Below are 22,017 nucleotides of genomic sequence, written 5' to 3'. Positions count from 1 at the left end.
TTTTTTTGACAATATACTGGAGAAACTTTGAAGAACAGCTTCAAACTGATACATGTATAAGCAATCTTGATCATGTAAATACAGTGGCCACGTTTTCAATCTATCTTGCACTGCTTTAAGTGAATATATTTTGGAAAAAAAAACCCAGTGTGTTAACTAGGAGATGGCAAAGCTCTGGGCAGGAACGGGAACGTCCATCCTGCTGGACATAACGAGTGGTTTTTGTTTTAAGCAGAGGCAAGCCGGTGAACGAGGTCTGTCTTGAGGAGTGGGCATGTGTCTTCTGGCATGTGACCCACGCGGTGAGGGTTGGAGTCAACCTGGAATGGTTGAAATGGGACCAGTCCGGTGAGACACGGAGGTCCACTCTAACCTGAGCCCAAAGCCCGCACTGGCCGCCCAGTACCATGTGCCTCAGCTTGGTGGTTTGAAGACTGCCACTCGAAGGAACTGCCCTCAGCTCTGACCCGAGGGCCCGGGAGACAATGCAGACAACGGGAGCTCTAGGCCACGGCTTCCTCCTGTGAGCACCGAGTCTGTGATGTCAGTGGTTGCTTCTGGGAACTTCCACCAGCAAGACCAGACCAGAGGGAGCCACAGGCCAGCTTCTGTCACTGTCCCCGCTGAATCCCTCAGGTCTACTGACACCCAACACTAAGGGCAAGGAGGGCATTGCTACTTGGTCTCTTTGTTATATTTTTATTATTATTGTTAAGCAATGTTAGACATTCCCCCCGGGAGACTGGGGACAGCAGATGTGTTAGTGGACAGGGGTCTGAAATACACTGGATTTTGTGGGGAAACTTGTTTGTAAAGACTTATAGTAATTATTGCATTTTCTTACAAAAATATATTTTGGAAAACTGTACACTATTAAAGTGCTTTTGTGTAAGCTGGTTCACACTTGTTTTTGCTGATTGCTTTTGGTCTCGTGTGCTTGAGCCTCATCTCACAGCACCTGAGCACAGGGGTGGGGAGTCAGGGAAAGCGGCAGAGTGCATGTAGCCTCGGGCTCTCGGAGAACTAGGGACCTGGTCTCCTGAGACACTTTTTTAATAAAGCATCTATCCAAAAGGCAGAAAGAGACCTTCCATTTTGTTGGTTCACTCGCCAAACGGCAACAGTGGGGTGCTTCATCTGGGTCTCCATGGGTGGCTGGGACCCAACTACTTGGGGCATCTTTTCCCAGGTACTGAGGCAGGGAGCTGGATGGGACTTGAACCAGCACTCCTGGGGGATGCTGGAATGGTAGGCTGTGGCCACAGGTTAGCCTCGCCCCGCTGTTCTCTCTCCCACTACCCAAAATCCTAAGAGGCTGCTGCACACTGAACCAGGGATGGAAGCTGGCCCAGAAACAAATCAACAATGCCGGCACCAGTGGTGTCTGCCCACAACGGGATGTTTCTCGCACGGAAGGTGTCTTCCCTACATCGAGGCAGGAGCGGTCGGAAAAGGGCTCGCCAGGGAGGTACCTACCGTGGTATCACCGAGTTGGGATCGGCAGGCCCTCGGCAGACCAGCGTTTACTGAAGGCCAGCTGTGGAGTTCTGGCCGGCATCGTGGCCGTCTGCCTGGCCTCTTGGGCTGCCCTGTTAGCTGCAGGAGCGAGCACTCCCTCTGGGATGACTCACAAGACTAAGTCCTTGTTGGTGCTTAAACTCCAACAACTACCGAATACATTTCTGGAACGCTCAACTACTGTAAGTTCTTTCACGCAGAAAAGCATTTGCCACCCTGCAGGTGTGCCAGTCGGGCTGGGGTATCCTGCGGTGGCCCTCGGGACTGCCAGGGACCCAGGAGTGGCCTGCCCAGGCAGCGTCAGCAGACTGACCCACAGCTTCCACGCTCTCTTCCCGAGGAGGCCCTTGCCCCGGCTCGGCTTCCTGCCCTGCCAGCCAAGCTGTGCTTAGCTGCCGTCTTAAACTTGTCCTACTTCTTTGCCACTCACAACCTTGTTCTGGAAGCTCCTCCCCAAACCACTTACCTCAAGGGAAAATGAAGTAAGGAATAGGTTCGCTGCTCTCACGAACACTGGTGACAAATGACGTGCAGACCACTTTACAGGATCTGCTAGGTGTTGGCTAGACAGATGGACAAGGCGAGGCAGAGGAAGACTGCCTAAGGCCACACAGGAGTTCCTGGCAGATCCGGACTCCTGACGCCTGGGTGACCCATCCTGTGGCCATCATGCATGCTAACCACATTGCCAAGCGTCCTCCCCTTTCTTGAGGCCACAAGGAGCCCCGGTCTGCACTCTGTCCTTTCTCCTCCAACACAGGCAGAGGCGAAGGGGGAGGTGACACAGGAGATGCTAAGGCCAAGGCAGCATGGGAGACCAGGGGACCACACAGGCCCCTCTCCAGCGCCACCTTCAGGGCCTGCAGTGACGAAGCTGACAGCACTCGTCCTTTCAGTTTTTCAATTAAAGATTTTTTTATTATTGGAAAGGCAGATTTAGAGAGAGGAGAGTCAGAAAGATCTTCATTTCATTAATTCACTTCCCAAATGGCAAACAGCTAGAACTGAGTTGATCAGAAACTAGGAGCCAGGAGGTTCCTCCAGGTCTCCCATGTGTGTATAGGGTCCCAAGGCTTTGGGCCGTCCTTGACTGCTTTTCCAGGCCGCAGGCAGGGAGCTGGATGGGAGGTGGGGCCGCTGGGACGTGAACCAGCGCCCATGTGGGACCTCAGCGCACGCTGTGAGGCTCTAGCCACTGAGTCGGGCCTCTTCAGTTCCTACCGACTCTGGCTGTAGTTACGGGCTGACTCAAGCATGGGCCCACGTGGCCATCTCCCTACTAGAGTTGAATCGCCCTTCCGGGGCAAGCACAGATTCTCGGCCTCTGGAGCTCTCTGTATTCCTGCCCCGTGGAGGAGCTGGCATCTCAGCCAAGGTCAGCCCAAGCCACCTGTGACAAACAGATGAGGGCACAGCCCCACGTGCTGGTGCATTCTGCACACAGCTCTTTACCTTCCCATTGCACCTCATTCCCGTTTTGAAAACACACACGGGCCTGGCGCAGCAGCCTAGTGGTTAAAGTCCTCACCTTGCATGCACCGGAATCCCGTATGGACTCTGGTTCGTGTCCCAGTGGCCCCACTTCTCACCCAGCTCCCTGCATGTGGCCTAGGAAAGTAATCGAGGATGGCCCAAGGACTTGGGACCCTGCACCTGTGTGGGAGACCCAGAAGAGGTTCCTGGCTCCTGGCTTCGGATTGGTGCAGTTCTGGCCATTGTGGCTACTTGGGGAGTGAAACAACAGAAGATCTTCCTCTCTGTCTCTCCTCCTCTCTGTATATCTGAATTTCCAATGAAAAATAAAATAAATCTTTTAAAAGAAAGACATGTGGGCCCAGCACCATGGCCTAGCAGTTAAAGTCCTCGCCTTGAATACACCAGTATCCCTTATGGGCGCCGGTTCTAATCCCGGCAGCTCCACTTCCCATCCAGCTCCCTGCTTGTAGCCTGGGAAAGCAGTGCAGGACGACCCAAAGCCTTGGGACCCTGCACCCGTGTGGGAGACCCGGAGCAAGTCCTTGGATCCAGGCTCTGGATTGGCACAGCACCAGCCATTGCGCTCACTTGGGGAGTGAATCATCGGATGGAAGATCTTCCTCTCTATCTCTCCTCCTCTCTGTATATTTGACTTTGTAATAAAAATAAATAAATCTTAAAAAAAAAAAGACATGTAACTTTTGAGCAACACTCAAAGTATACCCTAGAACTGAGAAATATGCAGTGAAATAGGTTTGAATTATGGAAGGAAATAAATGGACAAGTCAGCCGAGAATGGAGCATCCAAAGGCCTGAGCATTAGAGCTGAGGCTGGTCTGGCTCCCGGGAGCTCAAGCGGAGCGCACACACCGCCAGGGCCACCAGCACCTGTCGTGCTGTTCGCCTTCTCGAGGTTACCTCGCCGCTGCACTGGGGACGGAAAGCAGAATTCTTTCCCACTTGGTAAACGTCCAAGTTCTCTTCTTTCAGTATCTTTCTGCATTTCATTTCCTATCTCAGTCCAGAATCCTCTTTTAGTTCCTAACCTACAAAAAGACCTGGGAGAAAAAGAATGTAGAAACAGTCCATGTTCTCAAACCGTAAAATAGTCGGCCACTCACAGCAGACGGAACAACTGCCCCGTCTCCTTTAGAAATGGCAGCGTCCTCCGGAAACCGAGAGCTGGGCCAGGACTTCCCTGTTTCAGCAGTACGTCCAAGGCCCTGCTACAGGGTCACGCGCACCTCGGGGAGCCTGCAGGCCTGCCTTTTGGAGGGAAAAATACAGCAATTATAGAAGCAAACAAGCAAACACAGGAGTGCGTTGTAAGGTCCATATATAGCTTTTAATTAAGAAAATGAACAAAATACATTCTTTCTTCATATGTACATTACATACAACAGAAGTCTACAAGTGCAGGTGTTCAGCAGGTCACTCAATTCACTTATTCACAAAGTAGTGTTAACACATTTACCAAACCCGGGATCAGAAATTTACATATACTAAAAAAAGAACCCCCCCCATACACACACAAAACAAAAAATATCCAAATTCTAAAAAGCTCACATGACTGGACCACAGACAAAGCCACGAGATCAGGACGGAATGGGGAGACTGCCAACGATGACCTGAGACAGTACATGCCAGCACAGACCTAGTACACAGCAGGTGCCTCACGCTCCAGCTAGCTGGTACCCTCACTTCTTCCGTCTCTGGGACTCGAGCACACAAACCCAACGGCATGGGCAGCAAAGCCCGGCAGGGGAGTTTCCTCCACACACTAGCAAGAGGATCGCATCCAGAACATGATCGATTCTGGGCCAAGCTTGTGATGCTTAGCCGGTATAAGGAAAAGCACAGCTTTGAAAGACATCTGCGTAAGCCTGGTGAGGGACTCCAGCTCCAGTGACTCCTTGCTGGTGGTTAAGTTCATTTTGTCTGCTCTGCTTTGTCTGCCCCACAACCACCTTCCATGGCCTTTCAACAGCACCATGTCCACTCTTTGTGGTTTCAATGACAGCCATATAAAGTCACTCGGGAATGCAAGCCTTTCCCTTAAAGACACATTGAGGTTTAATTAAAAACATCAGTTGAGTCTCGGGGATGAGACCTGCAATGACCAGAGTCCGGCGGCTCCCGCAGAGCCCAGGTACACGGGACCCACGTGCGCAGGACGGCTTCGGCGCGTCCAGGGAAGCAAGGGCGGGGGGCAGGGGCATGTGTTGGCGCGCTGGGCCTTCTTCCTACAGCTCAGCCAAGGAGCAAAAACTGTGCTAGAGCTGTTCGCTTTCCTTAACCCTTCCCCAGTTTACCACGTTGTCTAGTAACGTAAGGAAACCAAGGAAAGAAAATAAACTCTCACTAATGAACAGAGGTGGTCTGACAAGCGCGTTACAACCACGAGAATCAGTCGCTGTTGTTAAAGACCATGGGAGGTCTGACTCCAGCTTCCAACTGAGCTGGTGCTGCAAGACCCCCCGCTGGCCCAGGCACCGCCTCACCAGGAGCCGTCCACATACGCAGGCAGGTCTGCAGAGACCCCCCGCTGGCCCAGGCACGGCCTCACCAGGAGAGAAGATTGGTTCTAAGGTTGTGAGTGGCAAAGACATTGTTAACTTGGCCTTCCCATGCTCTGCTGAGCTAGAGACTCAACTGTACCAACTGTGGGGAGAGCTGCATTCAGAAGGAAGTACACCGGTGTACACTGGCTTTCATACTGAGATCTGCTCAGAGAAATGCCACATTATTATGTGATGTGTTAACAGAGCTGAAGAATATACAGGTAATAAAATACTACATAATCTAATTTACTTCACTTCAAAGACACTGCACACAACCCAAAAACAAACACACCACCACCTGCGCAGGCCAACTGCACTGCCTAGCGAAGGAAATCACTGCGCTTGGCTGGACGGACTGCTCTGTGATGAAGGGAGAAAGCTGGTGGTCACGGTCAGTTGCCACTTTTTTAGGAAAGGAAAAAACAAAATCCCAAGGAGATGACACACTTGGCATCTGGAAAAGTTTCTTCCCTATCAGAAGGCCATTCGTACCCACCTTACATTTGCTGGCCTTTGCTGGCCCACCGACTTCGGGATCTGCGTTATAACGGCTTTCATGTCTTCTAACTAGAGTTGGTGCTTCCACGAGCATGGGTGACTGGGGAGTGTAAAATTCCAATGACAAATGTAAAGCTACACAGCGCTGTCCTCGGTCCCCTCCTTCCTCTCCAGAAGGAGACCCAGCGACTGCAAGGCAGTGTGCACACCGTCAGAGCTCCCTGTGAGGTCTGATGCCAGGCCCTAGCCACGGGCCCCGCACTCCCACCCCACAAAGCAGTGACAGATGGACCGCCAGAACTCTGCTAGAGACCGCCTCCAACACAGCTGCTGCGCGGCTGCACAAGGCACTGCAGGAACAAGCCTAAGTGAATCCTTCCAATGCCAAGCCCTGAGGACAACACTCCGCAAAGCAGAACAAACGGAACCCTTTGGGATTCCATTCAATTAAGTTTAAAGCATGGAAACTAGTAACATCAGTTCATTTCTGTATGGGTTTCTGTCATACATTAAGTTCCAACTTTCTATCTAATTTATTATTTAGACTGATATATGACAGGCAGACAGACACGAGCTCTCCCATGCGCGAGGGCTGGGCTGGACCTGGAAGCTTTGGACTCCGATTCCCAGGCAGGCAACCAATGAGAAGCTGGAACGAGCAGCAGGGCTGGATCAGGCTCCCACATGGGGTGCAGCATCCCTCAGAGTGGCTCAAGCACCGTGCCTAGCACCCCTTCATAACTCACCCGGTCAGAAAGGGAATCCAATACCACGGAAGAAACGACACTGCCAGATACCGAGGCGGCTTTGTTGGGATTTGCTAAGCAATGAGAACGATGCCCAAGCTGGCTACCAGAGCAGCTCCGCTCAGCACACCACTCAGAGCTCCCCCTTGCAGTTCACTGGGCACTCATTAAGTACGGAATGAAACTGAAAACTGACCTCCTCTGGCTGGTATCTGGATGGCAGAGCTCAGACACCTAACGCGCCTGCCTCCCTTTCCTCCTCTAGTTCTAATCCTGAGGTTTAATACTTCCAAGTAAAAACGCCTGGGACACGCATAGACAGACAGCACATGAAAATGTTAACCAGTTCACTGAGGCTCTTTGAACAGTAGGTGATAAAAGGAAGACAAGATATCATTTCATGGTAATTGAAGATATTCCTAATATTTCTATCAGGAACTGAAAATCAATTCTTAACACAAACTCCAGATTCAATAGGAAATTAATGCTGTTCATAGGAGGTGGGGACACAAAATAGCTCACAAGTACCATGAAAGTCTACAGGCAAGAGGAAACATGTGCTGGCATGCTGAACTCGGTGAGCTCTCATAAAAACTGTCTTCACCAACAGTTCTTTGACAATGTTTCCTCTTGCTAGGAAAGAATATCAAGATTAAAGCTGCCACAGGGATGGGCCTCTGTCTTATGATTAAAACAGTCACAATGCCTGAGGGCCAGCTCCCAGGAGGACTGCAGAGGGCAGCAGGTGACAGCCATAGAGGCTGGCTCCATGGTACCCACTCACGAGACCCGTCCCGAGCTCCTGGCTCCAACCAGCCACCCAGGTCTCAGGGCATCTGGGCAATGACATCACTGCAGGGGAGTGGGTGCACTTCTTATTTAAAGAAAAGGCTGCCACAGCAATTATCACTATTCCCAAATAAAAACATTATTCAAATATTTTTTACTGCAATATCTCAAAAATTATTAATTCTATAATGTATATTTTTAATTTTACTAATTGTATCATAAACAGCTAGAATGTAGAAATATTTGTACCAGAATGATTTTGATTTTTTTTTTCAAACAGAGCAGTCAGGGTTTCTAAGCATCACTACAGAAATCCTAATAATTGATGATTATAACAGTCAAAATGCAGTCTCAGTCAAAAAGCCAAGACAAACAAGTCACACTACTTGGTGAGTAGGAGGAAACGAAGGATCAAAGAATAAAATGAAATCTCTGACAGAGCATTTAAAGAAACAAAGATCTGGTGAACAAAATTCAACATATTGCAATAGCGATGAGAGCATCATTCAGCTGGACCAGCTGACTCCTGATTGATTCAACCAACCTAAAAACGTGTCCCTCCGGCAGACGTCCCTCTGAGCTGGAATAACCAAGTCATCACGGCCCTAACGCACACCGCAGGTGTTACCTGACTAAAACAAAGCAAAAAATACTTCAGGTAAGAGTCCAAAGATTTCACCTGTCATGGCCCTAAACGGATACAGTATGCCCTTCCTCTGGGACAAGCTGCTTCCGGGGCAGCCAGCACATTCTAGATCAAAGACGGGGACTTGAGGAAAACTCCCTCGAGAGCTTACACGCTGGCCTAAGACTGCGACAGACAAAGGGTTGGAAAGGCACATTTTTGAAAACAATGACCAGCTTACGCTCTGCAGAGTACACACTTTCCCCTCCCACAGTAACCACTGGCACCCCAATTCTCACCTGTTTTGAAAAGTGTAACCTGCTCAGGAATTGTCCAGAACGGAAGCAGAGACTTGGCAGGAAGTCCTATCACCCCAACCACCCAGTGCATTCCCTGAGTGTTAGGTACAGCTCCATGGCAAATCCCTCATGTGATTACCACGAAATTTAATACAACTCACAAAGGAAGATTAGGAACATACTTCTTTGTGAAGTGTTTTTGGGTTACTCTCAACCTCTCACTAAGTGGCTAGGTGCCTCGAGCTAGTTTGTAAGTTACATTTTGAGTGGCACTTGGAGGGCCCACGTGAGGCTCGCGGCCTGGGCACTGTTCCGACACAGTAGTGCTTCACCCAAGAACAGAGTTTTAAACCAATCACCACGCTCTATATTTTAAAAGATGTAGGGGTGTCGTTTTGTAGCAGCTTTTACTTCTTAGACACGGTCAGGTCAGTTTCAGTCTCAAACACGGCCTTGACAAAGTTAACACTATCAGCTTTGGCTCACAGGAAGGCACCCAAGTCGGAGCCCCTTTACTGTGGAGTGCTATGCTTTTAATAAATCAAATGAGCGAATCACACCAAGTGAGGTTTCTGTTATTCCACAAGATAAATCGCAAATGCACTCAAAGGCTCTTGCAAATCAGATCATTTCTCATACAGCACAGGCACTGCAAGAAATATCAGAGATCTACTTTATTTCTGATTGAAAAAATATATTTCACTGGGACAAAGAACGGGAAAGTGGTTGAGCTAGGGATCAAACCAAACAAACTGTCCTGACAGTTAGTGTTTAAACCGTCAGCTGGTATCTTCAAATCTGGACCAAAATCAAAAAACTCTTAAGTAGGAAATTATATATATACCTAGTTACCTAAATAATGACTTGTTTATGTAAATACAGTGCACTAAATATCTAAGTACACTGCTAGAATTCTCGGAAATCTGCAGTTTCTCACCGAGTGCACCTTGGTCGGGGACACACGGGCACTGCGTCTCTGCAGTCAACCCAGCAGTGCCCGTCAAACTCCACAGGAGAGATGCTGCACCTCGTTAATCCCACCTCGCTAACACCAAATGGTTCCCCAGGATTCCATGCAATTTAAACATTGTAATGGGAAAAAAAATTCCAAAAAATGAAGGAAGAAAATTTTACCTAAGCAAAAGGAGAGAAGATGAAATTAAAAGAAGCATAAATTTATTTAAAGCATATATTTAAAACAAAAAGATGTGATTCAGAAAACAAAATCACTGAGGTCAAGAGCTGGGCTTCCTTCCAGTAATGAGCGTCTAGGGCACTGCTGAAGGTCACGAAGCACGAGGACCAGAGGGCAAAGGGCAAAGGGCAGAGAGCAGAGGGCAGCAGGCTTCATCTGGTTGCTGTTTTACCAGAGCTTTTCAATGTAGTCCAATCAAGGTCAGCCTGCCAGTCTGATCTGCACCAATCTTCACAAAATGAGACTCGGCTGGTGACAATGTCAGACTGACATTTTCTGGTTCTGGAACATTACTCCAGGAGAATCGTGTTATGGAACTATACAATTATATAAGTAAACTGTATTTACTGAACTGTACGATCAACTGGTCATGATGCATATGCACAGCTACCTTATGAACCCTCCAGACACAGCAGGCATGCCTGTGGAATAAATCCCCGCTGACTGCAGCCCCGATGGCTCAAGCTAAACTAGCAAAAACACTTCTCTCGGCGAGCCAGGCCTCTCTCCCTTCCCCAGTTCCTGCATTGCTCCGTCTGCAGAGCTGCCCGACAGACACCCACTGCGGGTGCCGAGCTGGCTTGCAGCACGGTAGCGAGGAGTTGCAGACAGCTCACTGTCAGGGCAGATGTGAAGACCAGCCGGATTTCCTAAACTGCAGACCACAGCACCTCTGTCTTCGGCACAAAACAAAAGCAAAAACGAACCTTGGAGTTGTGGCAAAAAATCAACAGTCATGTCCTCCTTCTTATTCAATGAAAAAATAGTTTTCTCCATTTAAAAAAGTACCAAGTGAAGTGCAGTCAGCTGCACACCAGCAGAAATCACAAACCACTACTTGTCAATACATGAGTGCAGAGAAGTTGATGCAGGGAGCCGACGTGCACGGAGGTCAGCTCCGGCAGCGGGCTAGGGCGGTCTCTGGACACAGCCCCGGCCTCCACCCGAGCCCCGCAGGTCGCCTCCCATGACGGCTCACCGTTCTCCACGCTGGCTAGACACCTCACAGCTCTCCCGCTCGGGAGTTTTGGAATGGCTCTTGAAGGTTCCAAACTCACTTCTCAGCTTACAGGTTCTGTGACTTGGAGCCAGAGGGCACCTCGGATCCACTCTGAGAAGTCTGCTACAGAAACATCCTACACTGACCTCAGCTGGGCGTCCCGGACCGTCCTGCATTTTGTTTCTTTGTTCTACGGCAAAGAGTGCAGGTGTGAGCTCTCTGCTCTGCCTGTTCTTGATGTGTGACAACACTGACACGCACATCACGTCTGCACACAGCCACCGTGGCACAAGTACTACACACCTGCTGGGAATGAAGTCTACGCGGCAACAAGCAACACATTTACAAGCAGTTGTGTGATGTGAGATAAAGTGAAATTGGAAGGCGAGAGAGAGGAGAGCTAGCCAAACACCCAAGTCCCAACATCCTTCAGCACCGAGTAGTTCATCGGGCGCAACTTCACAATCCAAAAAAGGAAAGGTGAGAGTCAGGGCAGGGTAAACGGCCCAGTTGTTTTCCTTTATATTGATTAATTCTTGAAGGTTAAAGTAAGAAAAATATATGTATGTATTTAAATGGGAAGTATACCAATTTCACTTTATTAGCCTAGTCTGGGATAGGATGAAGCGAAGGGGGTTGCGGTCAGGCAGGAGAAGAGGATTAAACTTGTGAGGGTGGAGATGCCTTCCCAGCTCTGCCACGGGCTCAGCCAGGGGGGCTCAGCCAGGGGGGCTCAGCCAGGGCAGCCCAGCTTGCCATCCAGGACAGGCCGCAGGCCGCCTCCTGCTGCGCTTGCGTCTCTCTGACCTGCCTTACAGCGTGATAAGGTCCACCAAGTTGCCTTTAGGAGGAGTCATGCTGTCAGGAAAGAAATTGACTAAGGTGTCAAAGAGCTGAGTTCTCTGAGCATAGGTGTGATCCACATCGGAAAAGCCTGGTGAAAAAGAGAGAAAAAAGAAACTCATCCACTGTGTTTAAAACTCAGCCTGAAACAAAAAGCTCATAGAAACCAACAGAATGAACAACGGGAAACACCTAAGCCACGCAGGCTCTACTGATGGGTTCCCACTTGGACTAGCTGCCAGGGCTGTGGTCAGGTCAACCGACCTGTCCTCCTGGCTTTGAGCCCTTCTTTGTCCGCAGCTGTAAATCTTTGTTAATCCTGTTCACTACCGGGTTATTGTGCAGGTTCCATGAAACAGACCGAAAGGACTGGCACCTTCAGTAATTGCATAATAGCAAGATGACCCCTCTCCTCTGCTAGTGCGCCCCTTGAGAAAATTATACCCTTTTTTAATAATTATTTTTTGGATAATATAAATGTAAGAAGTTTAAATAAAAGGGGTCTTTAGAAAATGGTCTAAAAATCATGAAGGCCCTGAGAATTGGAAGTAGTCTCGGAGGACTGAGTGTGAGCAAGCAGCGTGTGCACCACACGTCCAGCACACAGGAGCTACTGCTCACTTACGGTATCCAGCTTCTATGCTGGCACACGGATGGCAGAACAGAGGGAGACATCAGCAAGCAGACGACATTCTGAAAGGAAGGTTCACTCCAGCCAGGGGACACTCGGTGACATGACCCACCCTAAGAGCAGCTGGCATACTGAGCTTGCTGTAAGGTATACAGATGACAAAGTAAGCGGCTTTCCTCCTTTCTGGAATGGCTGAGACGTAAGAGCCCTACTGAATCTCATCTTCTGCAGAAGCACAGTCATCAAGACTTCCCTAACTGTGACTCATACTAAGGGAGACTGTCCCAAGTTGGACTGTCATTTCATTTAGAACACATTTTTAAGCCCCATTTTTTTCCCCCTCTATAAATGCCAGGAATGTAATGGAACATTGTCAAAGATGACAATTTCCTGGAAGGAACATAAACAATGCCTCCAAAACAACATGTTCCTTTATTTTTAAAGCATTTTTATTTACTTGTTTTTATTTTACTTGAAAAGCAAATAGAGATCTTCCCTCTGGTGGTTCACTTGCCCGAACACTTCAGCTGTCATCTGCTGCCCCCAGGGAGCCAGATTTGCTCTGGCACTTCAGAGTAGCGTCTCCACCATGCAGCAAACACCTCTCACTTCATTTCTTACAAGTTTGTTGTTTCAAATACAAAAGAAAATGTTTTAGGCTGTGTCTGGCACAGTAGCCTAGTGATTAAAGTCCTTGTCTTTCATGTGCCAGGATCCCATATGGGTGTTGGTTTGTTTCCCAGCTGCTCCACTTCCCATCCAGCTCCCTGCCTGTGGCCTGGAAAAGCAGTCAAGGACGGCCCAAAGCCTTGGGACCCTGCACCCACGTGGGAGACCCGGAAGAAGCTCTGGCTTCTGACTTCGGATCGGCTCATCTACGGCTGTTGCAGCCACTTGGGGAGAATCAGCAGATGGAAGATCGTTCTGTCTCTCCTTCTCTCTGTAATTTGACTTTCCAATAAATAGACAAATAGTGTAACCGGAAACGCACAGTAAGGAGACAGGGTAACCACTGACAATGAGATCCTTGAGGCCCTGGAGGCTTCGCCATGCGCTAGCTTCGATGTGGAAAATGTCATTTTAGCCTTGCTGAGTCCCTGTTTCTTCATATGCAAGATCATCTGCTACACATCTATGATAGCTACTTAATAGGGCTGGTTCAGAAATTAAATGAGTTACGACTTGCTAAGTGCTCAGAGCAGGATCTGGCCCCATCCTACATGCTCAATATTCATCAGACTTTATTATACCACTACTGTTATGTCTTAAGACAATTACTACTCTAAAAAAGAAACCGACCTATTGGCAATACTTTAGCCCAACATCCTATATAGACTAACTGGTCTTTCCTACTTCGAGTAAAAAAGAAACAGCAAAAGCTTTCATTTTCCCTCTAGCACATTTCTACTTCCTATTTCTAATGCTGCAACGATTACAGTAAGAGCCCGTGGACTGCAGACACGAGGCTTGAAGGAAACATCTTCCTGAAATCTAAGCTTGATGCATTTAGCAAAGTATGAAGTTCAAAGGCACAAAAAATGCTATGAAATTCAGAAGGACTGTAAAATCTCAAGGTAAGTGTACAGACCAGGAAAGGCAACATGTTCTGTAAACCCATTTCGCCTGTTCGTCACACGTTTAGTTGCAAATCAGCCTGTCGGATTGAACACACGCTTTCCGGGACTGAGCAAGAACTCGTCACGTTGGCAGCCTGGCTGAGCCCTGCTGGAACGTGAGCCAGCACCACGCTACCACACACTCCCAGGGCTCGTCTCCTGCAAAGCTAGCTGCTTTCTGCAGTCGGCCTCTTTGGTTCTCCCAACATTACATACACATCAGTAAATAAGTGTACTAGGAAGCAAGTCAGTGATCTTGGCTGTGCCTTTTGTTTGTTTTGCAAAGTTTGGAAAATATCTGCGAGATGAAATAAGCATAAAGCTTTAGGAAAAGCATTTATTTGTAAAAAAATATATGAAATTGATCATTATCACAATAAGCATAAAGCCCGTATGTATTCCTCATCCATTTCACTGTCAGGAACCTCTTAAAAAACGTGCTAGCTCTGAGCGTCTTGCTGTGCGGGCTCGTTCATAACGACGTCACTGAACTCGCAGTGCTCACATCACGCGTACTTCAGAGATGCAGGAACTGGTCGCAGAGCCCTCCGGCCTCCTACCCGCCGTCCCCGCACTGATCCGTCTCAGACGGCAGAGGGAACAAAGCCAGCAGGACTCGTCCCTTTTCTAAACTTCTCTTTCTGTGTGTACTGCTCTTACTGAAGCTGAGCTTTATTTAGAATCTAAGTGAAACAAATGGTTCTTGATAAAAGATGTTAGCCTGGCAGTAAACAGACTGACAGGAAGCAAGGAATTAAGGTGAAGGTAAGATCGCTGACACCACCCTAACATATTTAAATTACTAACAGGAAATTCCTGTTTTTAAGGATAAAAATAAGCCAGCCAGTGAGTTTGGTGTTGCCCTGGACTGGCACGCTGCACTCCGATTCCAGAGGCATGCTGGGCTCCTGACTCACACCACTGCAGCTCTGCGACAAGCAGCACAGGTGCACTTCAGGAAGTTTGTCAGAAACTTTCCGAAACATGCACTGAAACCATGCATCTCAATTTTTTGGCATAAAAATGAGAATCTTTAATTTCATTTTTCTTCTAAAAAATTTTTAAGATTTTTGAATAGGAGCAGTCAGGGCAGAAAGTGGCTGCTCATGTGGGATGTTGGCGCTATGGGTGAAAGCTTCGCCTACTATGCCATGGTGCCAGCCCCGATTTATTCTCTACGAACCTTCTGAAGGAGGCTTGTCGAACGCAGAAGAGTATGCATTTCCTAAAGCGCTTGCACCTGGGCTCTGCCTGTTCCCGTGGGCTGAGACACATGCTGGTAAAGTTCAAGGACACGGAGCACTAGTAAACTAGTCCCTGAACGTCCAGGAACACCCACTGGAGCCAGCTTGGCAGGCTTCTCTGAGTGTGACATGATGGAACCACACGTGAGAGCTCCAACTCGGGACTGCCCTTGTCTTGACCTCGCACACCCCAAGGGACACGGCCAGGCTTTACCCTGGCAGGCAAGGGCACCAGAATTATGTGCTTTCTGCTTCTTTCTTTTAAGTACAGTGCACCTTTAGGAGACAAAGGGGATAAGCAATTAAAAAATCAGGCTTGGGGCCAGTGCCGTAGTAGTTAGAGCTCCCGCCTGTGGTGCTGGCATCCCATACGGGCATCAGTCTGTGTTCCAGCGGCTCCACCTTCCACTCAGTTCTCTAGTAACACACGTGGGGAACAGCAAGGCTGGCCAAGTGCTTGGGCCTCTCGCTGCGTGGGAGACCAGGAAGAAGCTCCTGGCTCTTGAGCAGCTCAGCTCCCCCACTGCAGCCATCTGGGGAGTGGACCAACAGATAAACGACCTCTGTCTTTCCTTCTAACTCAATTAAAACAACACAACAAGCTGACACCTCAACCTGCTACTTAAATGCAAATATAAAAACTAGTACTGGGGCCCGGCGCGGTGGCGCAAGTGGTTAAAGGTCCTCACCTTGCCGCCCGGGATCCCATATGGGCGCCGGTTCTAATCCCGGCAGCCCCGCTTCCCTTCCAGCTCCCTGCCTGTGGCCTGGGAAAGCAGCAGAGGACGGCCCAAAGCTTTGGGACCCTGCACCCGCGTGGGAGACCCGGAAGAGGCTCCTGGCTTCGGATCGGCATAGTATCGGCCCGTTGCGCTCACTTGGGGAGTGAATCATCGGACGGAAGATCTTCCTCTCTGTCTCTCCTCTCTGTATATCTGCCTTTCCAATGAAAAAATAATAAAAATAAATCTTTAAAAAAAAAAAAAAAAAAAAAAACTAGTACTGACAGGAAGGGTATTTCCCACTGTGGCCCCGCTGACAGATGCCCGGAGAGGCAGCCAGCGGCAACTCCTGCCGTCTGAGCAGGAGACCCGAGCTATAGCCTGGCTTCTAGCTAATGTGGACTTCAGGCCTGAAGATCTCTCACATACTGTCCTCATCTCTATTCAAATAAGATAAAAATAAAGAAATGTAAAATAGTATTCACATACATATGCTGGAAAATGAATACCACTGCTGGACTCTACTTTTGAGCCCAGCAAAGGACGGATAAACAGATGCGCTGCTGAATTCTGAGGCCCAGGCTGCATGCGCTGACACATTAACTGTGCAATGGCATTTTATAACAGCAAACACAAAGCTAGAAAGTCCCACAGCTCAAACGACAGCTATCTTGTTAAAAGAAACAACAAACATGCCAAGGTTACCAAGGATGAATTCTCCTGACATAAATGTCCTGAGTGAAAACCTACAGAGAAACCAGAGTCCCTTTCCACTGGAGTCTGGCTGAGCTGCGGCCATGCCCCGCGCACGGCGGCAGGAGACAGCGCAGACTCCTGTGGGAGGAGAGGCCGCCAGGCCACGCAGCGATGGCAGGCCAGCCCGCGCTGCCCACACCTCCACACTGCTCTCCTGGCCTGCTGGTTACTTGCTGGTTACCTGCTGGTTAGGACATGAGTCCACAGCATTTTGTTATGGCAACCCAAGCAAGCCAGAACAGCATACTCAATAAACGTAGTTGTTAACACCTATTATAACCAAGGAGTCGCTTTTCCTTTAGTTTCTGATTAGAATTCCTTTGCTCTCAATCCACTTACCTCACTGCCTACTCCATCACCATTTTCTTGACACACACAAACAAGAACACCCATGCAGCCAACAACGCGTATCAGTAACGCAGTCTGTGCACCCAACACCATGCGACTTAATTTACGCTGTTGCCCAACAGTGCAGCAACTGCTGCAACGGCAAACACATCAGCCACCTGCAGGAGGATGCTCGGATGGCAGCGCTGCGGCAGAGCAGCACAAACTGCCTGCTACTCCAGATGCACTCCATTTGTCCAGGTGGACAGCTCCCTGACGGCGCATCTAACACCAAAAAGTAACCTCCTAAATATTAGCAGTTAGCTGGACAGACTGGACCAGGACACTTACCTAGAGCTGTAAAATCAGAAGCAGATTTGAACAGAGCTGAAGCTAAGAGCTGAAACTGCAAAAAAAAAAAAAAAAAAAGGACAGGATTAGTTGTCTAATTCTACCGGAAGGAAATACTCTGTAACTGGGACCATTTCTTAGCAAATATGTTGCTTAGGCCTATTCACCAAATTAATGGCGAGCAAAACACCACATTTAAACCAAAGAATGTGTTGGCTTTTCTACTGGACCAAGTCTTGCAATTATCTTTTTAAAATTGATTGAAATATGTACTTCTTAAGAAACAAGAGGACAACTAAAATAATGAAGAAAATCATTCATTTGGGAAATTTAGCACACACTGCTAGACTTCAAATTCCGGACACATTAACTTTAGCATAGTACATTTTCATTCCAAACTGAAATCTATGCTGTTGTAAAACATGTGATGTCTCTGTTACACAAGTCAAACTGAGAAAAAAGATGCATATAAACCATTCCTGTGATTATACAATTACACAGCATTTTTAAAAGATACATTTTTATTTCAAAGACAGTTACAGACAGGAGAGTCTCCTTGTTTCCCTTCTGGGTCCCCCATGAGTGCTGGAGGCCGAGGACTTGAGCTATCTTTCATTGTTTTCCAGGGCACAGCAGGGAGCTGGATGAGAAGTAGAGCAGTCAGGACACGAACCTGTGCCCACACGGGATGTCGGTACTACAGGAGCTGGTCCAAAGCTAGAAGTCAGGAGTTTCTTCCTGATCTCCCTCATGGCTGCAGGGTCCTAAGGCTTTGGGCAGTCCTCTACAGCCTTCCCAGGCCACAAGCAGGGAGCTGAATTGAAGTGGAGCAGCTGAAATATGAACCAGTGCCCATACGGGATCCCAGCAGATGCAAGGCAAGGATTTAGCCACTAGGCTTATCACTGCGGGCCAGGTGCTGTGTCTTTCAAATGAATAAAGGAACTAAATAATTTTACTTTATAAAAGAATGAGGAAATAACCAGTGTTACTTTTCTTGCACTGATATGCATGGCCTATTGCTTTGCCAGACACCAAGTGTTATTAGACCTTTTCCCTAAATTTCGGACTGTTTCCTCAAAACCTCAGACATCTTAAACCAAACACGTACAAGGTTAAACTGATCCCTGCCACAAACTGTTGGTCTCAGCTGAGAGTGGCTCCACCGTTCCAGTTTCTGGGCCCCAAAGCTTCAGTTCCTGTCGTTCACAGTCCACACTAACTTCTCCCAGAACCGCACCGCTCTGGCTCCAGCGTCTGCCGGCCTCTCAGCATTCCACCGCTCTGGCTCCAGCGTCTGCCGGCCTCTCAGCATTCCACCGCTCTGGCTCCAGCGTCTGCTGGCCTCTCAGCATTCCACCGCTCTGGCTCCGGTCCTGGACACACGATTCTTCACTCAGATTTCTGCAGTCTCTGTCAAGTCTCTCAGCCTTCATCCTTATTCCTTTTCAGTCTGTTTTTAACAGTTCTCTAATTAAAACAGAGGCAGACTGTACCTTCCTCTGCATGAGACTCTGAAGTGATTTTGTAAAAGATTAGAGATATTTGAAAGGCAAAGTGAGAGAAACAGAGGTCTCCCACCTGCTGCTCACTTCCCAAACGCTTACAGCACGGCCCCAGGCCAGGGTGATGCCAGGGCCCACCACCAGAAGCTGGTCTCTGCTCGAGTGGCAGGCTGAGTCGTTCCCCACCCCCTGCTCCTTGCAGGACCACAGAACTGGGGGCAGGGTCAAGACCTGACAGCACGGGGTGTGCAGCTTAAGCACTGCCGCTACACCTAACCCAGGACCTTGCTGCTCCTGCCCAGGAGAAGCCGTGCCAGCTGGACACAACTGCCCTGCCTGCCCTGCACCAAGGCAAGCGTTACAGCACTCAGAAAAGCAGCTGGTGGCACTCAGGGCCTGCTGGAAGAAAGCAGTACCCATCACAAAGTTTTGGGTAACTGCAGGCCAGCGCTGCCCTGCCTGTCACGGACAGGATTTCCTGAGGTCTCTGCCCAGGGGCAACGTGCTCCAGCGGGTTCCCTAACAAGGCTCGGCTCCGCCTCGGTCACTCACCACGGACGGATGAAAGCGACATTCTAATTTAAAAGGTATAAAGTGGACACTGCAAAGAAAACTCACACTACTCAGGAGCTATGACCCACAAAGCTGCTTTTTCCCGAAGACCCTCCGACAGGAGGGACTGGGACTTGAAGGGCCGTGTGTCAGGTGCTGCGGGCTGTTCTGGGAAAGCCTGCCATGCCTGCCTGGCCCGGCTGTGCAGTGCGTGTCAGAGTGGGGGCCGGCTCCCGGCGGAGAGCAGGGACTCCGGGCAAGCACAGGCGGGTGGTGGCTGACTCGGTCAGCTGTGGACGGTTGTGCTCTGCCCTCCTTGAGCCGCTCTGCTCAGAGCGATGGAGTTGTATTCCCACGCACAGGAGCACACAGGTTTGACTAGACGTGTTTTCATTTGGAATCAGCACCACGGCATGCTCACTAACCCTCGGCCTGCAGTGCCAGCGTCCCATGCGGGTGACGATGCGTGTCCTGGCTGCCCCACTTCACCCAGCTTCCTGCCAGTGGCCTGGGAAAGTAGTGGAAGATAGCCCAAACACTTAGGGCCCTGCATCCATGTGGGAGACCCCCCAAAAGCTCCTGGTTCCTGGCTTTGGCTCAGCGAAGCTCCAGCCATTATGGGCACTTGGGGAGTGAACAAGCGGACAGAAGATCTTTCCGTATTTCCTTTTCTCTGAAATCTACCTTTCCAAGAAAAATAAACAAATCTTGAAAAGAAACAGTCCATTGTTAAAAGTCCAGTTAACCTGAAAGCGATCTCTCACTGCTTGGAAGCCGCGCTGTGGAGTGCCGTGCTGTGCAGTGCCGCCCGGTGTCTGCTCTTGCGCCAGGACCCACGGTCAGCACGGAGAGGCCCGAGGGACACAGCCGCAGGGACTCATCGGCACCCCACGGTCAAGGTGAGGGTGACCACATCTCAGACACCGTCTGATCTGTCTGATCTGCTGTGAGTCACGTGCGATCATTTCAAAATGTGCGCCTGTTGCGTCAGACTTCGTGTGGGACTGGTTATGGCATGATGCTCTATTTTTCTTAAAACACTCAAGCAAATCACCAGACACATTCGATTTTGTCTGGAAAAGCCCATTTCCGTATACCACCTTCCTTTACCTCTTTGGTCTCCTCAGGGTCTGAGTGATCCACAGTCACATAGAGGTCGTTCTGTAAGTATTTCAACGCACTCAGGGGGTCCAGCTGAGCCTTTTCTTCAAATCTAAAAAATGGAAAGAAGAAGTTTCGAGTTATCAGAACCCACGAGGAACGTCTATGACAGCTGGAATGGAATATACTCCACATGAGGCGGCTTTCTGTTCTAACAAAATCTACAGTGGGACTACTACCATGTGAGGCCTGGCGCAATAGCCTAGTGGCTAAATCCTCTCCTCACGCATGCTGGGATCCCATATGGGTGCTGGTTCCTATCCCAGTTGCTCCACTTCCCATCCAGCTCCCTGCTTGTGGCCTGGGAAAGCAGTCGAGGACGACCCAAAGCCTTGGGACCCTGCACCCACATGGGAGACCCAGAGGAGACTCCTGATTCCTGGCTCCTGGCTTTGGATCAGCTCAGCTCTGGCAGTGAACCAGGAGATGGAAGATCTTTCTGTGTCTCCTTCTCTCTGTATACCTGCCTTCCCAATAAAAATAAGCAAAATCTTAAAAAAAAAGTACTGCCATGTAGATGGTATCGACAGAGCAGGCCGTGCACTGCCAGGTGGCCTTGGGCAGCCGTGGCACCAGGAGAGGGACGAGCACGCCCACCATTCTTCTGACTACAAACACAGTGAATGAGGTAAATATTTCCTGTAACGGAACTGCAAAAATGCCCAATGCCCCACCCTAAACAGACAGAGCTCAAGCACTTGCCCCTGCAGAGAAAGCTCAGGCGGACAAGGGAGACGAGTAACGGCTGACCTTGACTTCAGCGCCACGCGTGATTTTTACCTGTGTTTTCTAATGAGGAACTTGCAATGTCTCAGCAAGTAATCTTTCGAAGGCCTACACAGCTTCAGCGACCAGAAGTCATCTAATCTCATCTTTGGAGAGCAAGATTTTCCTGGATTCCCACCAAATAAATAATGAACCTACAATGAATAAAACAAAGCAGATTGTGAAGCCACGGAAGCCGAGTGAGCGCTGCCGGGAAGCAGTGGGTACAGGTCACTCTGCCAGACACTCATGTTCAAAAGGAAAAAGACACGACTGCATTTCCCTAAAGGCTTCTCTTGATTTTCCTTTTTTCTTTCAAGGATTTATTTATTTTTTATTGGAGAGTCAGATTTACAGAGAGAAGGAGACAGAGAGGAAGATCTTCCATCTGCTGATTCACACCCTGAGAGGTCGCAATGGCTGGAGTTGGCTGTCTAAAGCCAGGAGCCAGGAGCCGCTTCTGGATCTCCCATGCGGGTACAGACAGGGCCTCACGGCTTTGGGCCGTCCTCTGCTGCTTTCCCAGGCCACAAGCAGGGAGCTGGATGGAAAGTGGGGCTACCAAGACATGAATTAGCACCCATTTAGGATCCCGGTGGTTGCAAGAAGCGGTTTTAGCCACTAGACTACAGCACTAGGCCCATTGATTTTTCCCAAGTTTCCATTTTGCTTTAAAGTACTGTTGTAACTTCCTTTTATGCTAGAATCAATCCCATCAGTACAAGGACAAGGACAGTGGCAGATGGACAGCAGAAGCAGGGCCAGGACGACGCTAACTGAGGCAGACTTGGCTTACGATCAGACAATGAGGATCGCCAAGCTAATCAAATGTCGATC

General features: G+C 49.1%; 1 protein-coding gene across 6 annotated transcripts in view; it reads right to left on the bottom strand.

The window, feature by feature from the left end:
* Positions 1-9,668: 9,668 nt before the first annotated feature.
* Positions 9,669-22,017, bottom strand: part of MKLN1 (muskelin 1) — a 78,937-nt gene continuing 66,588 nt past the window's right edge. For all 6 annotated transcript variants that reach the window (XM_040987475.1, XM_040987477.1, XM_040987480.1 and 3 more), the window contains 4 exons: positions 21,196-21,335; positions 20,365-20,467; positions 17,198-17,252; positions 9,669-11,641 (listed from right to left, as the gene is read on the bottom strand). In XM_040987475.1, coding sequence (XP_040843409.1) covers positions 11,520-11,641; positions 17,198-17,252; positions 20,365-20,467; positions 21,196-21,335 — 420 coding nt within the window. In that variant the 3' untranslated portion in view covers positions 9,669-11,519. The remainder of the gene's footprint in view (positions 11,642-17,197; positions 17,253-20,364; positions 20,468-21,195; positions 21,336-22,017) is intronic.

Source organism: Ochotona curzoniae, unplaced genomic scaffold (assembly GCF_017591425.1).
Source record: "Ochotona curzoniae isolate NIBS_2020 unplaced genomic scaffold, NIBS_Ocur_1.0 contig_4692, whole genome shotgun sequence".
NCBI lineage: Eukaryota > Metazoa > Chordata > Mammalia > Lagomorpha > Ochotonidae > Ochotona > Ochotona curzoniae.
The sequence above is the reverse complement of the archived record's forward strand: the minus strand, read 5'-3'. Positions and strand labels throughout refer to the sequence as shown.